General features: G+C 43.7%; 4 protein-coding genes across 7 annotated transcripts; 1 reads left to right on the top strand and 3 right to left on the bottom strand.

Annotated features, from left to right (window-relative positions):
- Positions 1 to 1,012: 1,012 nt before the first annotated feature.
- On the bottom strand, positions 1,013 to 15,055 carry LOC121982985 (RPM1-interacting protein 4-like). Its single transcript, XM_042535981.1, has 5 exons — positions 14,838 to 15,055; positions 1,899 to 2,124; positions 1,602 to 1,795; positions 1,345 to 1,530; positions 1,013 to 1,269 (listed from the first exon to the last, which is right to left on the bottom strand). The coding sequence occupies exons 1-5, from the start codon at positions 14,841 to 14,843 to the stop codon at positions 1,234 to 1,236; spliced, it is 648 nt and encodes a 215-aa protein (XP_042391915.1). The 5' UTR covers positions 14,844 to 15,055; the 3' UTR covers positions 1,013 to 1,233.
- Positions 15,056 to 16,497: 1,442 nt separating this feature from the next.
- LOC121980865 lies at positions 16,498 to 18,520 on the bottom strand. 2 transcript variants are annotated; one of them, XM_042533124.1, is made up of 2 exons: positions 18,231 to 18,520; positions 16,498 to 18,075 (listed from the first exon to the last, which is right to left on the bottom strand). In XM_042533124.1, the coding sequence occupies exon 2, from the start codon at positions 17,872 to 17,874 to the stop codon at positions 16,951 to 16,953; it is 924 nt and encodes a 307-aa protein (XP_042389058.1). In that variant the 5' UTR covers positions 17,875 to 18,075; positions 18,231 to 18,520; the 3' UTR covers positions 16,498 to 16,950. The 2 variants fall into 2 exon arrangements, with proteins under 2 accessions (XP_042389058.1, XP_042389057.1); XM_042533123.1 differs by having other exon boundaries at positions 16,498 to 18,108; positions 18,231 to 18,517.
- Positions 18,521 to 19,275: 755 nt separating this feature from the next.
- LOC121980867 (late histone H1-like) lies at positions 19,276 to 20,851 on the top strand. The gene is made up of 2 exons (XM_042533128.1): positions 19,276 to 19,429; positions 19,527 to 20,851. The coding sequence occupies exons 1-2, from the start codon at positions 19,340 to 19,342 to the stop codon at positions 20,577 to 20,579; spliced, it is 1,143 nt and encodes a 380-aa protein (XP_042389062.1). The 5' UTR covers positions 19,276 to 19,339; the 3' UTR covers positions 20,580 to 20,851.
- A 44-nt stretch (positions 20,852 to 20,895) lies between these two features.
- Positions 20,896 to 25,350, bottom strand: LOC121980866. Of its 3 annotated transcripts, none has more exons than XM_042533127.1 (4): positions 25,210 to 25,350; positions 24,407 to 25,047; positions 22,203 to 23,685; positions 20,896 to 22,067 (listed from the first exon to the last, which is right to left on the bottom strand). In XM_042533127.1, the coding sequence occupies exons 2-4, from the start codon at positions 24,494 to 24,496 to the stop codon at positions 21,601 to 21,603; spliced, it is 2,040 nt and encodes a 679-aa protein (XP_042389061.1). In that variant the 5' UTR covers positions 24,497 to 25,047; positions 25,210 to 25,350; the 3' UTR covers positions 20,896 to 21,600. The 3 variants fall into 3 exon arrangements, with proteins under 3 accessions (XP_042389061.1, XP_042389060.1, XP_042389059.1); XM_042533126.1 differs by having other exon boundaries at positions 21,011 to 22,067; positions 22,203 to 23,688; XM_042533125.1 differs by having other exon boundaries at positions 21,011 to 22,067; positions 22,203 to 23,688; positions 24,407 to 25,318.
- Between the last annotated feature and the right edge of the window lie 1,225 nt (positions 25,351 to 26,575).

The following is a 26,575-nucleotide window of genomic DNA, read 5'->3' on the forward strand; positions in this document are numbered from 1 at the left end:
TGTTGAAATCCTCTGTTGCCATGGCAATGATGTTAAGTCTTCCGAAATCATCCATCTTAATGTCCCAGTTCAAGTCTTTAACTCAGTTTTCCCACATACAATACTAATTTGATCCTACCCCGCGAATGTTAGCGAGTTAATCACCGATGAGTTGGCTTTCTTACCAACTTAATCATCAATCGCTGGATGACAATGAGGATGATGATGTGATTTCAGATGGCCTGGATGGGAGCAAACAAAAAGAAAGAGGTTAGAATGATGACTAAAGAGTTCCTCGACGTAGCCACTTCGACGCTTAAGTTAGAGAACAAGTAAGATGAGTATTAAAATTTTGATGTACATTTGGACAGATACCAGAAAGGATTGTCTTTATAGGGAGACAATATACTTTTTCTTTCTATTTTGATCTTTATGTTATTATTATTTAATTTTTTAAAAATAATCCAAGACTTTTTCATGTTACTATCTTTTTCCTAAAATAATCTAAGATTTCCATAATAATTATTCTTTTCTTGAAATAGTTTGAGATTTACATGATGATTATTCTTTTCTTAAAATGATTTTACATTCTGAGTCGAGTCGTTAAGAAGACGGGAGATCAAGAAATAGGAGTGCTAAGGAGTCATGGTGCACCCAAGGAGTCGAGGGTCGACTCATGGTACGCGTAAAAAGTTGGAGTGCATCCAAGAAGTTGGGGGTGCCCCCAAGAAGTCGAGGTGCACCCAAGAAGTCGGGATGTAGCTAAGGAGTTAGGGCCTCAACTCGTGGTACGCCTAAGAAACCGAGATGCACCCAAGAAGTCAAGGTACACCCAAGAAGCCAAGTTGCACCCAAGGAGTCAGGGGTCAACTCGTGATACGCCTAAGAAGTCAGGGTGCACCCAAAAAGTTTGAGATCGACTTTGTTTTCCCTTTGTTAGAACCACCATTTCAACTGAGCCACCACCTCTTATCCATGTGGCGTTAAGAAGCTGAGGTGTACCTAAGAAATCAGAAGTCGACTCAGTTTTCCCTTTGCTGAAACTACCATATCAACAAGGTCACCACCTTCTTTTATCCATGTGGCACCCACCCATTACTCTCCTAATCACCAACCAAGACACAAATCATCGAAAACTGAGATGTATGAGTGTCGATACAAACAACGGTACAAAACTTCAATAGTTTCAAAAAGGAGTAACAGCTTCCGTGATATCTGCAAGATCGGGTTCGTGCAATTTTAAAGATGCCATAGTCACTTCTTGCACCAGCCGAAGCACCAATAACCCTTCTGTAAACAAGATGGAGAAGTTTGAGTAAAAATATTTTATCTCAATAAGCACAAAATATATGATACGCCACCTACCGAGGATTTAGGTGTGTTTCCATGATAATCGACAAATGTTTTATCACTAGACGACTTGCCAACTGTAGTAGATTGAGCTTGTCTTTCTTTCCTCACATTGTTAAATATATCAGTAAAACCGTCAGCTGAAGAAGGATTTTTCTCATCCCAATCGCCAAACTTGGGAACAGCTGAGCCTTTCTTGATCTGTTGGCAAACAATCTAGCAAGTTAATTGTATTCACAGATTGTCTGAAGGAAATAAGTCAAAGAACTTGCCTTTGCATCATCTTCAATGCTAGTCATCCTCAATCTTCCTGCAGATTTTGAAGTGAAAGGATTGCTACTGCTTGACCAACCCTCTGAAAATGATAATTCACGATTGTTCATCTTATAGCTAGGACGAACCGGTGAGCGGTTAACCCTGTAGTTAGACGAATCACTCCCTCTACTAGGGGTCCTACGGTGATTGCCTGAAGTTTTTTGATCCCCATGATAGTGATTAGCGGAAATGATGGCGTGCAATACAAGACTGATTGAAATTTAACATGAGCCAGGAAGTTGATAAATCTTTACCTTCTCTCCTTATGTTTGCGGCATCCTTAAGCTTTGTGGCCTCTGAGTAACTTGCAGGTGCAGGCGATTGTGCTGGTGACATATTGGCAGAAAATGCTTCAGGGTTGTCAAAGGGATCATTTGGATTGATTATTTTCCCACTTCTACCCTTGCGAGCATCCTCAAAATATTGCGTATAAGGAATACTTCCATCCCAATTCCCAAATTTAGGAACATGAGTGTTTTGCTGCAGCAAAAAAAGAATTAGAAAGCAATTGATTCACTGTTTTTTCTCAAGAATATCAGAATGAACTATGCCAGTTTCATTTATTTATTAAATTGTTGAGAAGAAAAAGTGAGCAAGCCAAACCAGTTTTAGTGTTGGTAGGCACAAGATGCAAATATCTATACTTACCTTGCCAAAATTCAATAAGAAAATATTATATATATATATATAGAGAGAGAGAGAGAGAGAGCCCTGATGTGCTGCCGGACTCTCCAAGTGCGACACACTCAGAATTCTGGACGCCTAGCACAATCATCGGGCATGGGAGTCAGGCATGGGGATCAAAACTGTATATATATGCCCGTGCATTTTGAAGAGAAGGAGAAAATGCTGGATTTTTGTCCGCGTCAGCTCGCCACATTAGCTGTCGCCCACAATCGGCCATATTAAACTTGTTACCCTGCACACCCTTTATATATATATATATATATATATATATATATATATATATATATATATATACTTGTTACACTGCACACCCTTATATGGCCAATTGTGGACAATAATGGTGATACCTGCCCACCCAGGCGTGTGCGCCATGTGCATGCCTGAGGGGGGTCTGCCCACGTGGGTTAACTGTCACATGAGTAGCTTACCTCAGGTGCGCACTGTTATAATTTTCTGACTGGAATGTGACAATTACATAACTGTGACCTTAATGGTTCTTATTCAAAGAAGTTCTCACGTTAATGGTGGGTTTCTTATCAGCACTAAATCAAACATCATTTCATGGGAAGGTGAACTTCTCTATTTATCTTCAGCAAAGTCGTAATAAATTGTAGAGATAGGCTCAAGTTAAATCCTTGTCACGATGGAGAGAGCATGGGACTAATGCATCATTTGTTGTGCATCTCAATGGCAAATTTAAATATCCCTTTAGTAAACATTGATAGGACTTGAAGCCTTAAATCTCAAACTTTCCTAATGATTAGATTCTTTAACTCCAGTAGCATAAGAGCCATTGCATATATTGAATTGCAAGTACTGCAAAGAAGCACATTTTATGTAGCTCATAATATCAACGATAATCATTACTCCTAAGAAATTAATTAGAGATAGAGTTAAAGTATACATTCTAAAAATTACTTAACGAAAAGGATTCTTCGATAAGTCAATGTACGTAAACAAATTTGCAGTATTATCAAATCATTGTTGCACAAAACGACTAACTGAATGAAGAGATATTCAACTCAGCGTATGATCCTGTCCGAATGCGCGAACAAAACAAAATCAAAACCAGGGAAGGATTCTAGAAATAGAAAAGGAAAAAAGTGTGTACCAAAGATAAAGATTTTTCTTCCCTTCTCCATACCTGGCGTGCCCCTTTTATACCTTTTCTGGTGACCCTCCATCTTCCCCTGTTTAATGATATTGATTACCGGCAGAGGATGTCTTTGTCTTGACTTCTTCTCATTTAATGATAGATGGAGTGTTCTATTTGGTTTTCTCTTTATTAATTATCCGTCTTTTCCTCTTTTATCATTTTATTGCTTCATTAAGTGTGTAATGTCAACGTCATTCTTCATGCTATACGGGTGATCCGCTCGACTCGGGCTCCCAGCCCGCGTAGCTTGTTCTCCTGCCGACCGGACTAACTATAATTATTTACTCAGGTGGCCGATCGGATAAGGGCCTCTCCGATCGGCCAATGATCCGCTTCTCTGGTGTTGACCGCCTTGACTTTGACCTACACCGTGACAATTGACTCGTGCTAGGTAGGCTCTTCCTTACCGCCGCATCACAAGTCTCCCCTTCAAGTCTAGTCAAAGGAAACTGCAAGTTCGACTGATTGGACAAGATATCGTTGGCGACTCTAAAGCCAGTTCAGCCTGAATGCTATAGTGTCCGATCGGACTGTGCTCGATCTGTAATCGTCGGTTGGTCAACAAACCGGCGTCGCTCGGCTTCATTTCGCCATCGTCGGGTTCAGTCCTGTGGCTCGTTCCTTGCGCCGATCAGGAAGATGAGCAGCAACACTTGACAAATTGTCTTCCGCTGTGTGTCCTAAGGTGAGTCCGATCGTGGTTGACGTCATCCATAAATCTTGAAGATCGTGCAAATCCCAGCTAATTATGGCCGAGCACGTGGCTATGCCTTTTTAATTAAGTGCATTAAATGCTATCTGGTGATCGCAGGACACGTGTCCCTTATTGCCACCACATGCTCGATGTGACAGGTGGACATTCGTTTGTGACGGACGTGCGCTTTTTCAAAATCAACGGTTGGATCTACTTCTAGGTTTACGTAACCTTGGATCGGACGGTTGAGGTCGATCGGCCACGAGGTTTATAAGCCTTGCATGCTTCACTGTCTTCCTCACTTTTGCGTCTTCGTCTTCGTCGGTGAGCATCTCAGCGACACTACGTCCTCCGCCGTTTCCATCAATCTCAGCGATCTCTCTAGTAAGCTCTCTTCCCCTTTCAATTGAATCTGTCAATTGTTCTTTCTTAGTGTCCTCTCTTTCAGTCGAGTTTCTTCATTGTTTCCCGTCGACTTTTATTTCTAATGGCAAGCTCCTCTCAACTTCCTGTTTCCGTCCCTGGGCTCTAGTATACGTCCATTGAGTCCAAGTTCGACGGAGGCGATGCTGAGAGTTTGAGAGTTGCCTTTGAAATTCCATCCGATTATCAAATTGGTCTTCCTTCGGCTTCTAACTGCTCGAACGAGCCGCCTCCATGTTTTGTATGCTTCTTTATGGACCAATTGGTCGCCAGTCTGCAGTTCCCGACCCACCTTTTCTGCTCTGCCGTTTATAAATATTTTCGTATTCCTCTCCATCAACTAGTGTCGAACTCCTTTCGGCTGCTGTGCAAGGTAGTCGTTCTGTTTCGCTTGCACGACATTCCCCTCACTCCTCGATTCTTTCATTATTTCTATTATCCCAGATTGTCTGAACCGGGGACTTTTCTCTTCCAAGCCCGAGTGGGCCTAGTCTTATTTGACAAGATGTCGTCCTCTAACAAGCATTGGAGGGACTACTACTTTTTTGTTCGCCTTCCCGATCGGCCGGACTTTCCGACCAAGTGGAAATTAGAGATGCTGAACCCTCTAGAGTTCAAGAAATACAAGAGTCGCTCAGACTATCTTTATGCAGCTTCCAGCTTGGCCGGTCAAAAATACCATATACACAAGTTGTTGCTGAAGGATGTCCTCTACGTGTTCGGCCTGAGTCCGATCAGCATAAGGCTTCCGTCCAGCCTAGGTACGCTCCTTCTTGGTCTAACTTTTGAATCTAACTGATTTCTCCTTTTCTTTTGCAGCCCAAGTTATGTTGCGTGTACGCCTGGCTGACAAAGTCAAACTCGTGGATGCGGAGATCAATGTAGCGGCCGTGGCCGAATTGGAGAACCATGGTTTGTCGTCGGTCGGTTCACACGAGGATCCTCTCGGCGAAGAGGTAGGAACTCTAAGTGTTGGGAAGCAGTGCTGGAGGAAGCCAGACAGCCACGAGTGATGCGGCGGTTGCCACAGCGGACCTTCTGCCTGAACGGTCATCCATGGTCCCGATAGCTGTAACTTCGGAGTCGGCAACTTCCGACGAGCCCCTACAACACCGCAAAAGGCGCCGAGCGAAAGGTACCTCCCAAACTGCTACCTTAGCCCTACAAACTCCCACCGCGACCAGCTCTCGACCCCCATCCGAGCGGAGTAAGACTCCTCTTCCACCCCCGTCCAAGCGGGGTGAGACTTCTCTTCCATCTCCTGAGCAGAGCCTTGGGGAATTCCTTACGTCTCTATCCTCCGATCGGACACCTTCACTTTTCGGGCTGCCTCCAGGGACGATCTGCGCGCCGCCAACCGACTTCATGCCTCCATCTCTACCGGTGACGCAGGTGTCCCGCATTCGGTCAGTCTCCTCACAGCCCACTGGCCAGACGACTTCTGCACCTTCTGGCCCGAGCGGCCAAAGATCGATAACGGCGATTATCCACTTGCCTACTGACGAGTACCACCATTCGGACGACCCAGCGTCCCTCACCCCCGAACATCAAATAAGAATACAAGGGTCACTCGCACAGATATGAGCTAACGCACAAGCCCGTGCGACGGTAGTAGCTCCGGGGGAACTTGCGAATAGCCACACCAAGATGTCTACTGGGGTATGTATATCTTTCCTCTTTCTTTCGTCTGCTCAATTTGTATAATGCTTAACGTTCTTTACAGTATTGGGTGGAAAGCCTCGCCATGTGCCATAGGCTTACTTACCTGGAGCGTGAAGTCCAACAGCTCCATGCTTCGAGCGGCCAGTCATCTGCTTCTCAAGCACAATTGGAGCAGATGAACGCTGAGATGATTCAGTTAAAGGTCGATTTGAATAAAAACTCCGAGTAGCTCGAAGCGGAGAAAGGCAAGAGCGCCAAGCAGGCGGTACAGTTGACCCGACTTAATAAACAGGCCACCTCCTTTGAGTCCAAAGTCCACTCGGCCAACACCAGGAAATTCCGAGTCATTGAAGATCTAGAGATAAAAAAACAAAGAGTTTCGTGTGTTGGCTCAGAACCTGAAGGAGGCTGAGGACACCCTGAAGGTCAAGCGGGATGGGCGATCGGCAGACCAGACCGTAGCGAAAACCCAGCTCGCTGCAAAAGATGGAGAGCTAGCCAAGTTGAAGGAAGAGCTGAAGGCTTCCCGCACGGCCTTAGAGACTTACCAGGGAGCCGAGTTGAGCAGGTTTGATCTTATGAAATAAGCCTACATCCGCTCAGATGCTTTTAACGATAAGGTCGCCGATCGGGCACTCCGTCTATTCGACCTGGCTATCGACGGGACGCTTGATCAACTAAAGGAAGGCGGCTACCTCCCCTCCACCTTGACAAGCAAGGTCATCAGTCGGGACAAGCCTACTAAGTCGCTGTCCGATGATGTTTTGCATTATTTGGAGTGAGCCTGTTGAGAGTTTCACCTTTGTAAAAAAAATTTTGAAGTATCAATGAAGACTTGTCCGTCCGGCTAACCCTTATATGTCTTCTCGTTGTTGGGCATTTTAATTTTTCGACTTTTAGTTCAAGCGTTGTCATGCAAACTCAAGTGTAGCCTAGATGGTCAGCAACTAGTCATCTGTGTAGCCGACCGATCATTTCTGGATTTAAGGTCGTCGCTCGACCGTTGGTGAAAACATGGGTTTAAGATCACCTCTCGACCGTCAGTGAAGACATGAGTTTAAGGCCACCGCTCGACCGTTGATGAAGACATGGGTTTAAGGTCGCCGCTCGACCGTCGATGAAGACATGAGTTTAAGGCCACCGCTCGACCGCTGATGAAGACATGGGTTTAAGGTCACCACTCGACCGTCGATGAAGACATGGGTTTAAGGCCGCCGCTCGACCACTGATGAAGACATGGGTTTAAGGTCGCCGCTCGACCGCTGATGAAGACATGGTTTTAAGGTCGCCACTCGACCATTGATGAAGACAAGGCTTTAGGGTCGTTGCTCGACCGCTGATGAAGATAAGGGTTTAAGGTCATCACTCGACCGCTGATGAAGACATGGGTTTAAGGTCGAGACAAGGGTTTAAGATCGCTGCTCGATCGCTGATGAAGACAAGGGTTTAAGGTTGCCGCTCAACCGTTGATGAAGACATGGGTTTAAGGTCGTCGCTCGACTGTCGGTGAAGACATGGGTTTAAGGTCGCCACTCGATCGCAGAAAAAGACATGACTTTAAGGTCATCGCTCGACCGTTGATGAAGATAAGGGTTTAAGGTCGTCGCTCGACCACTGATGAAGACATGTGTTTAAGGTCGTTGCTCGGCCGTTGGTGAAGACATGGGTTTAAGGTCGCCGCTCGACTTCTGATGAAGACAAGGGTTTAAGGTCGTCGCTCGACCGCTGATGAAGACAAGGGTTTAAGGTCGTCACTCGACCGATTTTATCCAACCGACTATGAGTCTAGAATGCTTACGATTTTATTCATATTTGTCCTGCATTTAGAAGACATGTACACACATACAGGTAAAGATAATCATTTACACCTCTTATCCGACTCTATAGGGTTGGAGGTGGTTCGCATTCCACAGTCTCTTGAGCCGTCTTCCATCTTCGTCTTCTAAACAATATGCTCCCAAGCGGAGTTTTTACATGCCCTTATAGGGTCCCATCCATGGAACTTCGAGTTTGGTGACGTTGCCGACCGACTTTATCTTCTTCCACACTAGATCACCGACCTGGAAGGACCGCGGGACAACCCTTCGATTGTAGCTCTGCTTTATCCGATGTCGGTACGCCATCAGCCAAACAGCTGCCTTGTCCCGTGCTTCGTCGACCATGTCTATCTCCATCAGTCTCCGTTCGTCGTTATCCTCGTCATATTGCTACACTCGATTGGAATCTACTCCGACTTCCAACAGGACTAGTGCTTCGCCACCGTACACCAGATGGAATGACGTTACACTGGTCGTCTCCTTCGGAGTCATGCTCAGGGCCCACAGGATGCTAGGGAGTTCGTCGACCCAGCTGCCTCCTGCATGGTCGAGCCGAGCTCGCAATCATATGAGAATCTCTCAATTGGCCATTTCCGCACTGTCCATTGCTTTGGGGGTAAGCCACTGAAGTGAAAACCTGCTAGATACCATAACCTTCGCACCACTCTTTGAGCCTCCGACTGGCGAATTACCTCCTGTTGTCTGAGACAAGCCGTCGGGGGATGCCGAACCGGCACAAGATATTTTGCCAGACTAACTTAATGACCATCTGTTCACTTATCTTTGCTGGCCTCCACCCATTTTGACAAGTAGTCCACCGTGACAAGCAGGAACAATCGTTGAGCTGTCGCCATCGAAAATGACCCAATGATATCTATGCCCCATTGGTCAAACAGACATGACCCACTTGAGCAGGGCCCTGGAAAAGGCTCGCTTGTAGAGTTGATCCTCGATCAACGTAAATCGTCCAGCCCTTTTCTTCAGTAGATGATTGGCCTCCTGATCAGACGATGTTACACCCGATTGGAGAAATTTGATGAATGACGTCTTCCAGTCGTTTGGGAAGGTGAGACCTATCCGATCAATGTGTGCCACCAGTAAAACCTGCTCGATTGGGCATTCAATCACGACCGGCATTAACGAGCTAGCCAATTTGGCTAAGTCGTCTACCGAATAATTGTCTGATCGAGGGATCTTCTGTATAGTGACTTCTTGAAAACTTACTTTTAGTTTTTCGAAGGCTTCTGTGTAGAGCTTGAGTCAGGAGCTATTTATTTCAAATGTCCCTGACAACTGCTAAGCGGCTAGCTGAGCATCCGAGTGAAGGAGGACCTTTGTGGCCCTGACGTACCGCGCTGCCTACAAGCCGATGATTAACGCTTCATACTCGGCTTCATTATTGGTAGCCCGGTATTCCAACCGAACGAAAAGTTGTATTCGATCTTCTCTTGGCGAGATCAGCAATATACTGATCCCGCTCCCTTGCCGAGTGGAAGAACCATCCACATATACTTTCCAGGTTGCTTCTGGCTCCGCATTCTGGACTTCTGTGACGAAATCAGCTAAGGCTTGTGCTTTAATCGTCCTTCGGGTTTGATATTGAATATCGAACTCGCTTAATTCAGTTGTCCATTTGATCAGTCACCCAGACGTCTCTAGGTTGAGGACTTTTCCCAGTGTACTATTGGTCATGAGGATGATTGGGTGAGCAAGAAAGTAAGGGCATAGTCTCCAAGCGGCAAGTACCATTGCATAAGTTAACTTTTCCAGTGTAGCGAGATTCAGCATCTTTCAATATATGGCTTAAAAAATACACAAGCTGTTGTTCATGGTCGTTCTGCTTAACTAATGTCGAGCCGACCGCATGCTCGGTGGATGACAAATCCAGAGAGGCTCTCTGACACTCAGCTTAGCTAGCACAAGCAAAGAGTTAAAGATACTCCTTGAGCTCTTCCAAAGTCCGGTCGCACTCTGCGTCCCATTGGAATCTCGTAGCTTGGCGCAGTACTTTGAAAAATGGTAGACTTCGATCGGACGTCTTAAAGATGAACCTTGAAAGCGTAGTGATCCGTTTGGTCAACCGTTGAGCCTCCTTCAAATTGCGAGGCGGAGGCGTGTCTTGCAGGGCCTTCACCTTACTTGGATTTGCCTCGATTCCCCGCTCGGTCACGATATACCTGAGAAAGCAACCGCTCCTCGCGCCGAACAGACACTTGCTGGGGTTCAGCTTCATTCCATAGGTTCTTAAAGTTTGGCATGTTTTCTCAATGTCCATACAAAGGTCGGCTGCTCAGAGGGATTTTATTAGTATGTCATCGACATAGACCTCTATGTTTCGGTCGATTTGCCTACAGAACACTTTATTCATCAGCCTTTGGTAGGTTGCTCCGGCATTCTTCAGTCCGAACGGCATGACGTTGTAGCAATAGATTCCGTCGGTCGTGATGAAACTGACCTTCTCTTGATCTTCTCGGACGAGCGGCACTTGGTGGTAGCCCTGATATGCATTGAGCATGCAAATTAATTCGCAACCCACTGTGGAATTAGACCATTTAGTCTATCCGAGGTAGCGGATAGAAGTCCTTCAGGCATGCCTTATTTAAGTCGCGGAAGTCGATGCACACCCGCCATTTATTGCCTGGCTTGGAGACCAGTACCATGTTAGTGAGTCAACTTGGGAATTGGACTTCCTATATATGGCCTGCCTCCAGTAATTTCTCTATTTATGCTAGGATGATTAAATTTTACTCCGAGCTGAAGTCTCTCTTCTTCTGTTTAACTGACCGGGAGTCCGGTCGGATATGTAGCTCGTGCTGAGCCATGTTTGGAGAAATGCAAGACAATTTGTGCGTCAGCCAGGCGAACACGTCATAGTTTCGTCTGAGACAGGCGGCCAACTCTATTTTCTTCTCGCTTTCTAGATCGGTGGCGATAAAAGTCATCGCCTCCGATTGGTTTGGATGGATCTGGACCTCCTCTTTTTTATCGTAGACCAGAGTAGGAGGCTTCTCCGTGATAGCGCTCTCCTCCAAGCGAGGTGTCTTGCGAGCGATTCGTGCTTCCGTTCTGACCATCTCGACGTAACAACACCGAGCAGCCAACTGATCGCCTCTGACCTCACCCACCTTGTCCCCCACCGGGAATTTGATTTTCTGGCAGAAAGTGGATACCACCGCTTGGAACTCATTCAGCGTCGATCGGCCTAGAATGACGTTGTAGGCTGACGGCGCATCCACCACGATAAAATTGGTCGTCCGTGTCCTCTTCCATGGCTCTTCCCAGCAAGACGGCCAGACATAGTTGTCCGATCAGCAATACTTTATTGCCGGTGAACCCTTAGAGTGGAGTCGTCATCAGCAGTAAATCGCTTTAGTGGATTTACAACTGATCAAATGCTTTCTTAAAAATGATGTTCACCGAGCTTCCTGTGTCGACAAAGGTACGGTGAATAACATAATTAGCTATTACTGCTCAGATAATCAGAGTGTTGTCACGGAGGATCTCTACCCCCTCCAAATCCTTCGGACCGAAGCTGATCTCAGGTCCCTCGGCCTTCTCCTTGCTGCAGCCAACTACGTGAGTTTCAAGCCACCGCGCGTACAACTTTCTCGCTCGATTGGAATCACCGTTGGTCGACCCCCCGGTGATCATTCCTATTTCACCTCGGACGGCGTTGCTCATATTTTCTTCCTCTCGAGCTAAGTGTTGTCTCCGTTCGGCTTGCTCTCGAACAGGCCTTGGACTATTCCGTCATTGAGATTGATGACAGCGTGGTTCGACTGTTGTCTTTTCGTCTTCCCTTCACTCAGTTGATCAGCGCCTATATCTCCGGTCGGGCGACGGTGATTGACGATACCACCTTCTTGGGGTCGGGCTACTAGCCAGGTAGCAGTCCCGTGTATTATGAGTCGCCGACTGATGGAAGGAGCAAAATATCGGCGTCCATATTTTGCCCCTAGAGGCTTTTGGACGTTCGGAACCCACATTCTGCACGACATGCGTCCTAGGCTCGTGTTGTGATTGGGTTCCTCCCGATCGAGGCCCTTTAGGAGGCTAATGGCTGCTCGATGGATGCCACTCGGATGTCGCCGTTGGTTCAGCGGGTGCCTCCTTTTTCATGGCTGGGCTTCTTCTACTTTGATGTATTCATTGGCCCTTTTTTTTTTTGTAGATAGCCAAAGTCCTTTGGCAGCTTCCGAATGAGTGACCGGAAGAATTCTCCTTCAGTGAGCCCCTAGGTGAAAGCGTTTACCAATACATCCGAGGAGACCGCCGGGATGTCCATTGTCACCTGATTGAAGCGTTGGATATATCCCCTTAAGGCCTCTTGCGGCCCTTGCTTCAGTGAGAATAGATTCATGCTCGTCTTCTGATGGCGGCGGCAGCTAGCAAAGTGATGCAGGAAGGTCACTCAGAAGTCTTTGAAGCTGTGGATCGACCCGCTCGGTAAACGTTTAAACCAGCGTTGTGACGATCCAGATAACGTGATAAGGAAGACTCGACATTTTACCCCGTCCGTGTATTGGTGCAGTGTGGTTGCGTTGTCAAACTTGGCCAGGTGGTCGTCAGGGTCGGTAGTCCCATTATATTCCCCAATCGTCAATGGGGTGTAGTGCTTCGGTAGAGAGTCATTTAGAATTCCCTCTGAAAACTGTTGGTTGACCTGTTCGGGCGAGTCGTCCTCCCTGGGTTTCCTTTTTCTTATGTTTCAAATAGGTGCCTCATCAGAGGATGATCCCAGATCTTTGTCAGTCCGGCCCCTCTTTTCTGCCGGGGTCTAAAATGGTGCTCACCGTGGGGTCTTCCCCATAGATGTCGATCGACATCTTTCCATTCAGGTGTCGAATGGAAAGATGTTCCGTTGGGTCCCCTCGCTCAGCCCGACGACCTTCCGCGGAAGCTGCAAGCTCCTGTACTTGTCGTTTGGCCAGCACTTGTTGTTGTTGTTGCTCCAATATCTTCGTCACTTGAGCCTGTATTAATGCGTCGAGATCCTCTCGCGTCAGCGTCATTGTTGTGAGTCGTCCAGCGTCTTCCATCGTCTTATAGACGACGCCAAAATGATCTTGTCCAAAGGCGCGAAGTTGGAAAGCCGGGGAGGTGGCAGTTCCGCTAACTAAATGAAGACCTCGCTCTCTGCAAAACAAAACCAAAATCAGGGAAGGGATCTCTGGCATTGGTCTTCCGATGCTCAAGTCAGAAACAGGAGAGGAAAAAAGTGTGTACCAAAGATAAAGATTTTTTTCCCTTCTCCATACCTGGCATGCCTCTTTTATAGCTTTTCTGGTGATTGTCCATCTTCCCCTATTTAACGATATTGATTACCAACAGAGGATGTCTTTGTCTTGACTTCTTCTCATTTAATGATAGATGGAGTGTTTTATTTGGTTTTCTCTTTATTAATTATCCGTCTTTTCCTCCTTTATCATTTTATTGCTTTATTAAGTGTGTAATGCCAACGCTATTTTTCGAGCCATACGGGTGGTCTGCTTAGCTCGGGCTCCCAGCCCGCGTAGCTTGTTCTTCTGCCGACCGGACTAACTATAATTGTTTACTCAGGTGGCCGATAGGACAAGGGCGTCTCCGATCAGCCAATGATCCGCTTCCCTGGTGTTGACGACCTTGACTTTGATCTACACCGTGACAATTGACTCCTGCCAGGTAGACTGTAGTTGAATGGTATTCATGACATATTTTGTCACTGTCTTCAAGTATGCTACTGCCATCACGACAGACAAAAGTTATCTAGGGAAGAGTTTATTGGATTTTTGGAATGGTTTAAATCTTGTCTCGTTTTGCTCAGTCAACATGAGCAAAAATTATAAGTTTAAATACCAATCATGCATTGCGTGTATTGGTGATAAAAACCATTGTTTTATCTTTGTATCAACCGACAAAATTCAGCAACATTCAGTAGAGGAGAGTTATTCAGTTTGGCTTGCTCTTGCTCTCGTTCTATCTATCAACCTCATGCGGCAGAAGAAAACCAGGGGGGAGAAATTGATAACATAATCCAATTGGCTTAAGTTTCACTATAGCTATTCCAACAAAGAAATGGAGCCACCTGAACCACTTCAAACAAATTGCTCCCAGTTCATAAAACTGCATCTGATTCATCTCCAGGTTGAAATTAAGTGAGTTAGCCTTACCAAGAATGCATAGTCCAAACTCCATCCTCCACATCACATTTCCTTCACCCAAAGTACGATATTCAAGCATATGCTCAAGCTAAATCTACTAAACTTCATTATCTGACTGCAATTTCAGTATATCAGGCAAAGTCCAAAATCGGCATTGAGGAAATATCATTCCAAGCTGATACCTAAATCTATACTGATAAAGAAATTTTAAACCTTAGATCTGGGGGCATGGGATTAAAACAATGCATGACGTATATCGGAAACTTGACCCAATTCATTGTCAATATTATAACTAAGAGCATGCTACCTTATTTATTGCTAAATCATGCGAGTAAAACATTCTACTATCCAGAAATGCTAACCTACGTACAGAAGTACATGCTAAGAAGATTATCACTGATCATATACAACATATCTTTCTCTCCAAAACAAAAGGAAAAAAAAAAAGCATAGAAAAAAAATTGACCTAAAATTGAGCAAAAAAATAATAGTATGTTGGAAATACATACAGATGGCGATAAAAAAGAGAACACCATCTTCTACCAAAGGAAATTAAACTAGATAACCACAGAACCCTCAAAAACTCAACAATCCACCACCATACAATGACTCACCGACATTGGGACGCCGCTCGGCTCGGGAAGGAAAGTTTCCTCGACAACCTAAAAGGAGCTACCTTTCTGCTTACGATCGCCTCCTCCTCTTCCTCTCTTGGAGGAATGCAAGGGGAGACTCCTTCCTCTTTCAATCCGCTAATGGCGGGCCGGCAAGCAGGAGAGAAGAGTGGGGAAGAGAAGGCGAGTTGACTCGGCGACCACCGAGTGCGACTCTGGGTGGCTTATTTTATACCATCGCATCAAAATGAAGCGGATTTAATATGCAGAAAATACAAGAAATTGGAAAAATAAAAAAGAAATCATATTTTTACAAAATCTAAAATATAATATTTTGTTTTATTTAAATATTATTCCAAAGCATTTGGAAATAGGACAAAATTTAAATCATTTTATTGAATTAGCTTTGGAAAGAACGACCATATAACGACATGTTATAAATAATTATGGACGGATCGACCAAAGTATTTGAGATTAAAAAAAAAAGTCAATGAGGCTTGACTTGGACCAACAAATAAATTTATAATTTTTGCAATGTAAATTAATTTAAATTATAAAAATGACATAAGAAATATCGCAAGTTGATAATAAGATTGAAGACAAAAATATGTTTTTAAGATTTAAAATTTCAATGTATGGATTTAATTTTGTTGTTTTTATAGTCAAACTCATTTGTAAATCAATTTATAATATTTTGAAGGAAAAACAAAATCAAATCTAAGAATTAGCGTGATAAAAAAAATAAACATACGAATCTATTCTAGTAAATATCAAATTGAGATAAGTTTTATTTTTAATTTTTATTTTAATAAAGAATAATCTCACATATAATTAATGTTTAATAACATAAGACATAAGACATGGTTGAAAGGATTACAATATAATTAGATTTTATATAGAGACAAATTAGAAGAGAAGACAAGTGTTCGTTCACTCTATATATTATCAACTCCAATGTTAAATTACAAATAATTGGCCGGAAATCTTAATGACATATGTCTTGATTAGATAAAATATTGACAAATGTCATTTAAGCATAAGATTAAGAGAATAGGTCATGATGACCTAATTAATCAGAAATCTAAACTTACTGATATCAGATCTAATTACTTAATTATGCTTAATATACTTGCTTGTGACAAGGATAATCACAAGTATCTACTTGTGTATCCAATTCTATTAGTGAAAGAGATAATACAAGATGATCCATATTAAAACCTACACTTCCTACACTTCTCAAGATACCAACTGGAAGAGATCAGATTCTGAGTTGACTCAAATAGTTTCTTTTGGTATTCTAATCAGAAATCAAATAGTTCATCTTTTTGTCAGGCACAGATCAATATTCTGCATGGTTTCAGCATCGTGATAGATTTTGTTTCAGAAACATGAAACATTATAATGTTTTCTGATAATAATCTATATGATAAATAAGAGTGCAAACAATGGTTAACAGAGCAATTTTTTCAACAATGCAGTAACCTTTGCAGCAAGAAAAAAAGACTATCATTGCTCTTCAAATTCTACTACGCTTGAACTTGATCTTGCAAAAAAGAAATAAAAGTTTGTTTAACTTTTATGATTTACAGGTCTGAATGAATTCACTGCCAAGAAACTAAATGAAATGGAAGATTAACACAACAAGAGAGGAATCCACACAAACAATAAAAAACGCGAGAGATTTATGTGATTTGGTTCTGGATCTACAAATGTTACAAGAGTACAATTGGAGAATACAACTCTTGAGAATCAACAAACCCTAACATGGTAACAAGTACTCCAAACAAAAGCTCAACATCACTAAGACAAGCACAAACATGAATCCTTTACATGTTTAACAAATTGTTCATCAGAAGGGGATCAAATTGATCATATAATCATAACTAATTTAGCTAATCACCATTATCACAAATAAATTGTAAAGTTGCATGACAAGAATACAGCTCCAATGGCATTAAATAGGAATCAAGTAGAACATTAAAATCATTAGCTTGGATATCAATTTCCAGTTTGGTATCCCTGATCAAAAACTATGTATTAGATTACCGCAAGAGGAGCAATGACCATAGATTTGGCAGTGACGGTGGCCGGAAATGGAGAATGGAAGGAGGCATTAGAAGATGTCGAGGATCTCAAGAATTTCACGGTTGCAGAGAGGGCAGCTGCCACGGATGATCCAGAGCTCGCGCGAACAGATGCGGCAGAAGGTGTGGCCGCAGGGGATAAAGGCTGCTCCTTTGTGCCTCACCATACATACACAACACATAAACGACGTAGCTCCTCCGCCGCTCTCCGCCTCGTCCTCCACCGCCGCATCGGCCGCCGCTGTCACCAGGGATAGCCCCTCCATCCCGCTTCCGCTCCATTGACGGTCGGTCTGCTCCAGTAGCGCCATCAAGGACACTCTAGCCGGCTCCTCTTCCTCCTCCTCCTCGGGCTCAGAAGCTGGGGCGGTCAATACCGTGCCGCCGCTCGGATCAGAGTCTTCACCGGCATTGATGACTTCGTTTCCCTCTTCGCTGGTCAAGGGTAGTTGTGGTTGTGGTGGGGTCTCTCCCGCAGCTGCCACGGCATTGACCGCAAGCTCTGAGTTAAGATTGGAGTCTGAGGGGGACGGGGAGACGAGGACACTGGGGTGGCCGGAGTCAACTGCCTCAGGGTTCGAGATTGGAAAAAGCTGGCCAAGGGAGGCGGAGCCGTCACTTTGGAGACGAAAATGGTCCCTTAAGGTCCTCCACGCGGCGGAGTTGCTGGAGTCCCTGTCCGCCGCCGCCACGCCGTTAGCCTCTTGCTCTTGTAGGATGATATCAAGAAGCGTCCTTCCGCCGACGCCGTCTCCACCAGAGGTGGCGGAATCATCTTTCTCTTCGCACCCGATAGCCGATTCCAGCGTCAATGAATCGCGCCAGGAGAGGCGCGTCACCTCCTCTTCCCGTTGCTTGAGGAGGTCCCGGAGACTGGAGGAGTCGTTGACAGATAATTGCTCCGACAGCGTTACACTTCGCCGAATCTCTCTACCTTCGATTCGTAGATCCATCTTTTATCACAGAACTCCAGAAATCCCCTCCCACCGGCCTGGCACCGAAGAATCTACAACAAGCACACCAGCGATCGAACTCCAACACCAGGATTTATATGTCCTTAAACTACAAAGATCGATTCCTCGCCCATTCAGTCGCGGACGAGCATTTCTAGCATCAATACTACTCCGATTCTTCCGGCCGAAATCGAGAAGAACCTTAAAAAGAAATCACCATTTTGCTATCATCAACTACAGAAACAGACAAAAGCAGACATCAGCGACGAGCGTAGGCATCAAAATACGAGACAAGATCGAGCCTCACCGACAAAGGCGACAAAAAAGAGAGTGAAGAATGATTAAAAAAAAAAGACCTTTCGGAATCGGCGTCGACCAATCCAAACCCTTCTCCTAGCACGTTCCACGCTCGCTGATCACGGCGTCGTCGTCGTCAAACTAAAAGGCGCGGCGAGAAGCAGGACCCAGACGCATGCCCCATCCTTCTTTCTTCCCCTTCGCTATGCGCTACGTCTTCTTGGCGGAGACGCCGTACAAGTGTCGGAGTCGTCGACCATTGACTCCCTCCTCCGCCTGTGCCGATATATCAACTCTCTCTCTCCTCCAATCCGACCCCTCGCTCGCGGAGGTCCACCACGAATTACCCTTATTGCACTCGCTTGTAACACCGACGCACGACCGTTACGCTACGCGTGTCGTTCGACAGTGACGGCTCAAATCATTGTGCCTGCATGCCGTTACGCAACGCCCGATCTCTCCCGTAACGGGCCGCTACCTCTGAACACCAAATCATGGGTCGTCACGTGCTTTTGTCCTCCAATTTCAAAAGTTTTGAAGTTTGATGGAAAAAAATATAGATATTATAAATTTAGATAATTATGAGCAAAGAATCAGTCCCATGTCACCACAAGTATTCAAATATTTGTATTTATTTCATAAAGTTGGTGGCAATTAGCATCAATGTCTTGTTTAATTAAGTTAGCACATAATCATCAACTAAATTTTAACTAAGTTGGAATAATCTCCCTAAGAATGTATGTTGGGCAAGTATTTAGATGCTTCCTAAGTTTTTTAATCATAATTTGAAAAATTAAATTGAGGAAGTTAATTAGAAGATTCCACATAATTATATATGAAATGGCCATGCCAGAACCACGTGTATTTGATGGGACCCATTACGGTGTTACACTACACTTTTTTTTTCCTTAAAAATAAAAAATAGCCGTTAGATTTTAAAAATATTAATTTGTGATAATTTTTTTTTTTCAAAAAGAGTGCCAGGTCACTGATCCACGGAGACCAGTCAATTCATGTTTCGACCGTCAGATCAGTTTCATCCAGACCGTTAAATTTATTTGGCCCTTTAAGATAAAGAGTCGATAAAAAGACGAAAATAGTCAAAACTAGTATGATGTGAGAACCGAAAGCTTGACAGCTCAACCTCGTCTGCTAACTGATCCGTTCGATGGTGGTGGCCTCCGCCACTCCGCCGGCCGCGGCCGCGGCCGCGGCCGCCACCGCCAGCCATAGCCTCCAACATCCTCCTTACAAGGGGGTAATTCCTCCTCGGTCTCCTTGATTTCTGCCTCTTATCTAATGGCGAATCGGATCTGATCTGACGCATTTTGTTTTGCTTTCGTCGTGTCGGGCAGATGATAGTGGCCGCTGTGAAGGCGCTCAAGGATAAGCGAGGGTCCAGCGCCCAAGCCATCAGCAAGTTCATCCGTAGCACCTACTCCGATCTTCCCTTGAAGCACGGCGCCATTCTGAAGCGCCAGCTCGGCCGCCTCAAGAAGCGCGGCGTTCTTCTCATGGTCCGGCACTCCTACAAGCTAGCCTCCGCCGTGGACGGCGGTATTCCGGTGAAAGGGGAGAAGAGGAGGCCGGGTCGCCCTCGCAAGGTCGCGCCTGCTGCGGAGGGAGAAAGGCGGAAGCCTGGTCGGCCGAGAAAGAACAATGCGGAAGATAGTAAGTCGGATTCCGGTGCCTACGTCCCGAAACGGAAGCCCGGGCGGCCCCGGAAATCTGCAGACGTGGGGAATGCGTCGGATTCTCTTGCTTCAGTGCCAACCCCCAAACGGAAGCCTGGACGGCCCAGGAAGGGTACGATAGCAGCTCCAGTGCTTTTGGTAAAGCGGAAGAGGGGCCGACCGCCAAAGTCGTCACTTGCCGCAGCTAATCCCGACGAGAGAAACTGGAGTCAGCCACCTGCCGAAGCAGCTCAGTCCGGTGAAAACCAGATACTTGGTGGACCGCCATTAGCATCAGCGGCTTCAGCTTCACCGAAGGACAAGAGGAAGCCTGGTCGGCCGCCGAAATCGTCGTCAGACCCATCGCAATCCGCTGCAAAGCTGAAGCTTTTCCCGGCGCCAAATGAACCCGTAGCCGGAGCTGAGTCCAGTGGTAAGAGGAAGCGGGGCCGGCCACGAAAATTTTCCTATCACGCAATTCTATCCGGTGAATCCCCAGCTGAGCCACCCAAAGAAGCAGCAACAAGTGGTGGTTCGCCGTCTGACAAGCGGAAGCCTGGTCGTCCACCGGGAAGTGCCTCAAAGAAACTAAATGAAACCGGGAGTAAGAAACGCGGCCGCCCCAAGAAGCACGACATTCCCATGCCCACAGTAGAGGGACCAGACACGGCGGCGCTGAGTATCAAGCGGCGAGGGAGGCCTCCCAAGAAGAAGGATTTAGAACCAACAGCATGAAGGTGTGAATCAATCTTCTCTGAACTAATGCATAGAATTAGCGTGACTCAATTTTCTGCTCTAGGTTTGCAAAGACAGACGCGAGGTAGATAATCGTGCTTCGCCATTTTGTTCTTGTGTATCTTTGCCAAGTTCTTAGTTTGGTAGGTGTCGAGTAGAATTGCTTGCTTGTTTGCTCAAACTAATTTACAATTTAGAAAGTAGAGCTTGACTTCTTTAAGATTCCAATTGTTATGAAATTTATAGCTATTGCATTGGATCTTCTCTGTCAATTCCTCTTTTGTTTGGTTACACTATCTATGCGAGAAGAAGGGAATCCAACAATTTGCTCCAGATCTTGCTATAAATCGTAATCAGTATCATGCTGTAACTTATACAAAGTATTTAACAGGTTACAGTAAAGAACCATTCATTGCTGCAATCTATCTAAATAAATCAAGATTCACTTTTTGGCTCCACTGAATAAACATTTATTACAGATCAGCTACAAGATCTTTAAAGAAGCATGACCATAAACAAGATCAGATACAAACTCATGCTAATTAGCATCTACATCATAAACATTGCCTTTAATGCAAAGTGAATGATATCCTATGTACTTTCAGCTTGTGCAATCAAATATATGCACATATCGGTGACCATGATATCTACTGCAAAACATGCCACCCAATTATGGTGCCTCTTTGGCTTTTTCTCTTCTCTTCTATTTTACATGTCATGTTATGTTAGGAATCGATCTACTTGAATAAAAAAGGTGTGATAGAATAGCAGGTTAACCTACAACAAGAACAATCCTCTTAAGCCAATTCAAGTGTTGTAAGAGAGTGATATCTCCATTGTATATTCTGCACTTGAAGCATTGCGGTGTACAGTTCAGATATAACTAAACATGTGCTGTGACTTATCCTGGTAGAGCGAATTGAGAGCCACAGAGCAAGAGAAACGGGTGGGTGATGCATCTTGCTCCTTTGGCAAATCCAGTTTGAAGTTGAAATTTTGGGGATGATAAAATTATCTGATCTCAGTATGGAATAACATATGGCATCACAATCACATCAGCTGACTCAATTCTTATCGGCTTATCCCACACTAAGGGTATCTCCTCAGCCTTAGGCTTTGGCTTCGAACAATCACAAGATGTGTTGAATAGCCATGATAAATCCTCTTCTTGTGGCAAATATTCTACCTTTGGAACAGTGTATATTAGATCAAGATACTTGGAATCAGGGTGAGGAGGCCTTGAAGAAACTTGGTTTTCTGTGTCATCGTCAAGTGTGGGTATCTTCAAGTCAAACGAAGATCGCTCAGTAACTTTTGATCCATTCACACTCTGTTCCTTGTTGCACACAGGAAGCTTTCCTGATTTGATGTTATTTATGGTCTCAGGCTTCATTGAGGAACAAGCAGATTGGGATGAGTTTTCAATTTTTCCACTCTCTTCAAGATGGGAAGAAGATTTTCGGAGTTTGTTAGACTGAGACTTGAACTCTGTCAAGAATAAAGCAAAAATGTTGAAACAAATCTAAGAAAAAGCAATTTAATGTAAATTTGGGAAGATTAAGTGAGGCTTGCAGATCAAAAAAGAAAAGAAAATGAAAAAAAAAAAGAAAAAGAAGTACTTACCTGGTACAAAACCATTCAACCCAAGTTCCTTTCTCTTCCTATTTTCATGAGTCGTATTACTGCCTTTTTTGTCCATTTGGGAAGCTAACAATTCTAGATTTCCGCCATTATTTTTTCCTAGTTCTCTTGTGTCGACATCTTTAATATGTTCATATTTTTCTTCCTCCCTAACTAATGTCAGTTTTTTCTCTTCCTCAATAAGTTTGTCAATCTCATTTTTGTTCTTGTCTTGAACTCTATCAGCGCCTCTATTTTCTTGTTCATTGTAAGCATACCCCACTTTCTTCTTCTCCTTCGCTTCAATCCTTTTTTCTGATGAATCCTTGTCCACTAATGGGTTAACACCGACCGCTTTTTTCTTGTCTATGATCATGTCGTTTGGAGCAAACTTCTTTGCATCTACCCTATCACCAATTGCTTTCATAGAGCAAGCAACATCAATTGTTCTTTGAGGCAGACTGGGAAAGTTACTCACTGATGGATCAACAAAGTTGAAGGATTGTTGTACCTTAATACTGGATTTCACAGGAACATCGTTGCGTTCCAATTTTTGAATTGCCATGTCTATTGGACAATCAGATGTTTGTTGAATAACCATAGCCTCCCTCACTAGTGGTTCCTTAACATCATTTCCAAATGAATTTTGTACCTTGTTTCTACCATTTACAGCAACTTTGCTATTTTCAGTAGTTTTCTTCATCAAAAAGTGATCCGATTGTTGTTCCTTACCATCATATCCAAATAACTTTGGCACTTGACTATCAGGATTCACAGTTACATTGCTATGTTCAAGAATTTTCTTTTCAGCAAAAGTTTTTCTGCATGGATCATCAGATCTTTGTTGAACAACCATAGACTGATCCCTCAGCGGCTCCTTAATACCATTTCCAGGTTTTTGTAATTTATTACTGGGAATTGCAGTGCTTGTACTATGTTCAATTTTCTTGCTTTTCACAGTAGTTGCTGTATAAAGTCCATCCGGTCTTTGTTGAACCATAGAGGGAACTACTGGCTGGTCTTTGATAGCATTTCCGAGCAACTCGCTATATGAACTTTGGTCCTCATGTGCCACATTTGCAGATCCAATGACCTCACTGAATCTTTGAATTGAAATAGGGAATTTTCCTGCTCTCCTTGATTGAGAATTCACACGAGTAGGAATTTCCATAGTAGGAGAGTTGTCAATCATTCTTGTCGCAACAATCTCCTGTTCATCTTTGATCCGGCGATCCAACTCATCAGAATGTTTACGATATTCAATCTCTCTAGCTTTGTATTTGCCATCATACACGCCTTCATTGCGGAAAAGGATTTGGTTTACATCCCTCTCTTTGGAAGTCCTGTTTCCAACCTTTTCCTCGTGCTTGTCGTTGTTCTTATGCTTTCCTTTTCGGTCTTTTTTCTCTTTGTGTCTATCTTTCCTTCGATGTTTATCTCTTCTTTTTTCTTTATCCTTCTTTTTATGCCTTTTCAGTTTGTGCTTCTCCTGGAATGATAGTGTTAACAATTGTGATTCTTCGTAAAGAAAATATGTTATAAGAGCAACTTAAAACTCTTTTTGATGTACCATGCTCACTAGTTGTAGTTATAACGTAACAAAAGGGCTAAAGAACAAACATGGTTGAACAAGAAAAAATAACAATCAAGCTATAAGAATGCTCCAAATCAATTATTGTATGAAAGAAATCAAACATTTATAACAGTAAAAGATGGACTGGAACTAAATAAGTAAATGACAAAATATGAATATGACTTTGATTTATTGAGCAATATCTGAAGCATTTAGCTTATGAATTCAGGTTCCTGAACTGAAATGTCTGAAGTGACAAGAACCAAAAACTGATTATGAAAAACAATTCAATGAGATAAAACACGATATGTTATTTAAGTGGCTAAAAAAATGGTTTAATCTTATGAATGATAGATACACAAATATTTGTTAAAGAACAATATTTTTTCAATAATTTTATCTGAAACAGATTCAACAATGTGTTATATATATTACACATACTGTAATAGTGAAAGACAAGTGCATTCTTTAAATGCAATTAAAGGATTACTATGACAATAAAGACCTACTGCATTACTCAATAGTCACTACCAAACACCAGTGTAAATCTGCATGAAGTTGGCAGAAAGGAAAGACGGTAAAAACTAATAATGGTAAACATGCTTGAAAATGGAGAAGCTTATCAGATAGGCACCTTAGCCAGTAAATTGACATGGCCGCTGCTTGCAAGAACACTTTCCTTCTTCTCATGACCTGGTGGTGGATAAGGGAAGCAGCGAGACATTGAGCCTAATTTCAAATTCAGCTGTTCAAGTAAGGATCAAACCAGGAAGTCATTGCCACACTCTTTTTGAGTCCCGAAGCAATTTTTCCACTCTACTCAGCACCCCAAAACAAAGCCCTAATGCTGTGCCAAAGGACTCGTCACCAAATTTCGTTTGCCTCGTCTGCAACCTCACATTTTTATGGCGCCTCGAGAATGCGCAGTGGCACAAAAGCAGTGATCGCCAACAGTTTCGACTACACGAGACATGGATGAAGCGAATCCCAGGACAATTCCCAGGTGGAGCACTCTTCCATGTCTCAGAACGTCGTTAATTCCAGAACACCAAAACCACACTCGAACATCGACGACAGACGCTTCGTTTTTTTCTCCAGGGAGCGGATCTCGGTAGCAAGAAAGATCCAAATCATGAGATGCCACCAGCCAATCTGTTGATCCCGGAGCCAAAGCCCTCGTCCTTATCGATCCGGAAGTCGATCCCGGCGGAGGCGGATGCAGAGGCGGAGAGGAGGGAGAAGAAGAGGAAGCCGCCCAATATCACTCGAAAATAGCTTGAAAAAGAAGCAAATACGATCAAATTTCACAGCAAAAAGACCAACAGATTCAAAGATTCGGAGGATTTTTGTTAGTTTGAGAAGGGGAATGGAAGGAGGAACAAGAAAAAGGAAAAAAAAAATCGATTTTTTCTCGATTTCTCACAACCAGCAACCTACTTCACTTAAATTTCGCCTTTGTCAAGCGCCGCTCTCTTCTACCTTGCCGTTTCTTTGGCATGGAACCAAACGGCAAGCAGAGAGGAAGAACCTGTCAACGGCGTTCAGGGATGGCTATTTATAGAAAAGACCGAGGATAATGAATGGAACATTTGTTTCACTTGGTACATGGAATTATTGGTGTGTTTATCCACACAAAAATTAATTTGGATTAAAAAAATTAAATTCAACTGTAGATTTGGATTTGCAAATCTTAAATATGAAATCTTGATAAGATAATTCACTCTTGGGCTGACTCTAATTAAATTTTAGAGAAACAATGAAATTTTTAAAGAAAATAAATTTTAGGCAGGTTAGGTAATGTTGAACGATAGTTAACGTAAATCAGTCCCACTGATTGATCACTTTAAATAATGAGTTAGAAGTATAAAATAGGTCACGGGTAATAGTGTAATTGTCATGTCATTCACATAATTAAAGAATTTAAAATTGAATCTAGCTGTGGTGCAGAAATATTTTTTGAGAAATGAACTTAAAAAAATATTAACCGTCTGAATGAGTTTTAATTAATGCTTTCTGATTTATTTAATGATCGATTAAAAATTTTAGTACGATCATTCACTCCAGAATTAATAGTTTCGAAAAACTAGATATACCCATAAAAAACTAAAGTATAAAATATATATTATTTTTATTTTAAATGACAGTATTTTTAATAGCAAAATAAATATTTTAAAGGATTTTTGAAAGAGCTACTGAATCTCCTAGTTTTCCGTTTTTGTTTCCTCCTTCGAGCGACTGAGGGGGCGAGTAGGAGACGTCGCTTGTAGGGAAAAGAGGGATGCCGACTGCGATTTGGATGGACAGGTTGCTTTTCTCTGTTCTCGGCCTCCCAAAATACTCTTTTTTTTCTTGCTCCAGAATCGGCTCGAGGCTCAGCAATCAGGCGGGCGAAGAAATTCTCTTTCTTTGGCGATTCATACTTGTGCGTCGATTTTGGGAGCTTAATCTCAAACGATAAGGCATTCTGATTCTTTAGAAAAGTGGAACCCTATAAAGATTTGATGTGGTGATGATGAAGGGTCCTATCCTACTATTACAATAGAGGTCAAAGTCAAGACAGTCAACACTTAGAAGTCATTTGCCAATCAGACGAGCATATTCTGATCGAGAAGAGAAAGACCCCGATTTGATATCACCTTTGACTTGCCCATGAGCCGAGCACTCGACGCTCAAAATGAGGATGACAAAGGGAACAATATGCAGGAATGGACCCGAGCAGCTCTTCCGCTCGGCCTAGCAGCAGACTCGACATCAGCCGAACATGCGGATAGTGGACTTTCGGCCGAGCGACTATCCCGCTCAG

Source organism: Zingiber officinale, chromosome 5A (genome assembly GCF_018446385.1).
Source record: "Zingiber officinale cultivar Zhangliang chromosome 5A, Zo_v1.1, whole genome shotgun sequence".
NCBI classification, from domain to species: Eukaryota; Viridiplantae; Streptophyta; class Magnoliopsida; order Zingiberales; family Zingiberaceae; genus Zingiber; species Zingiber officinale.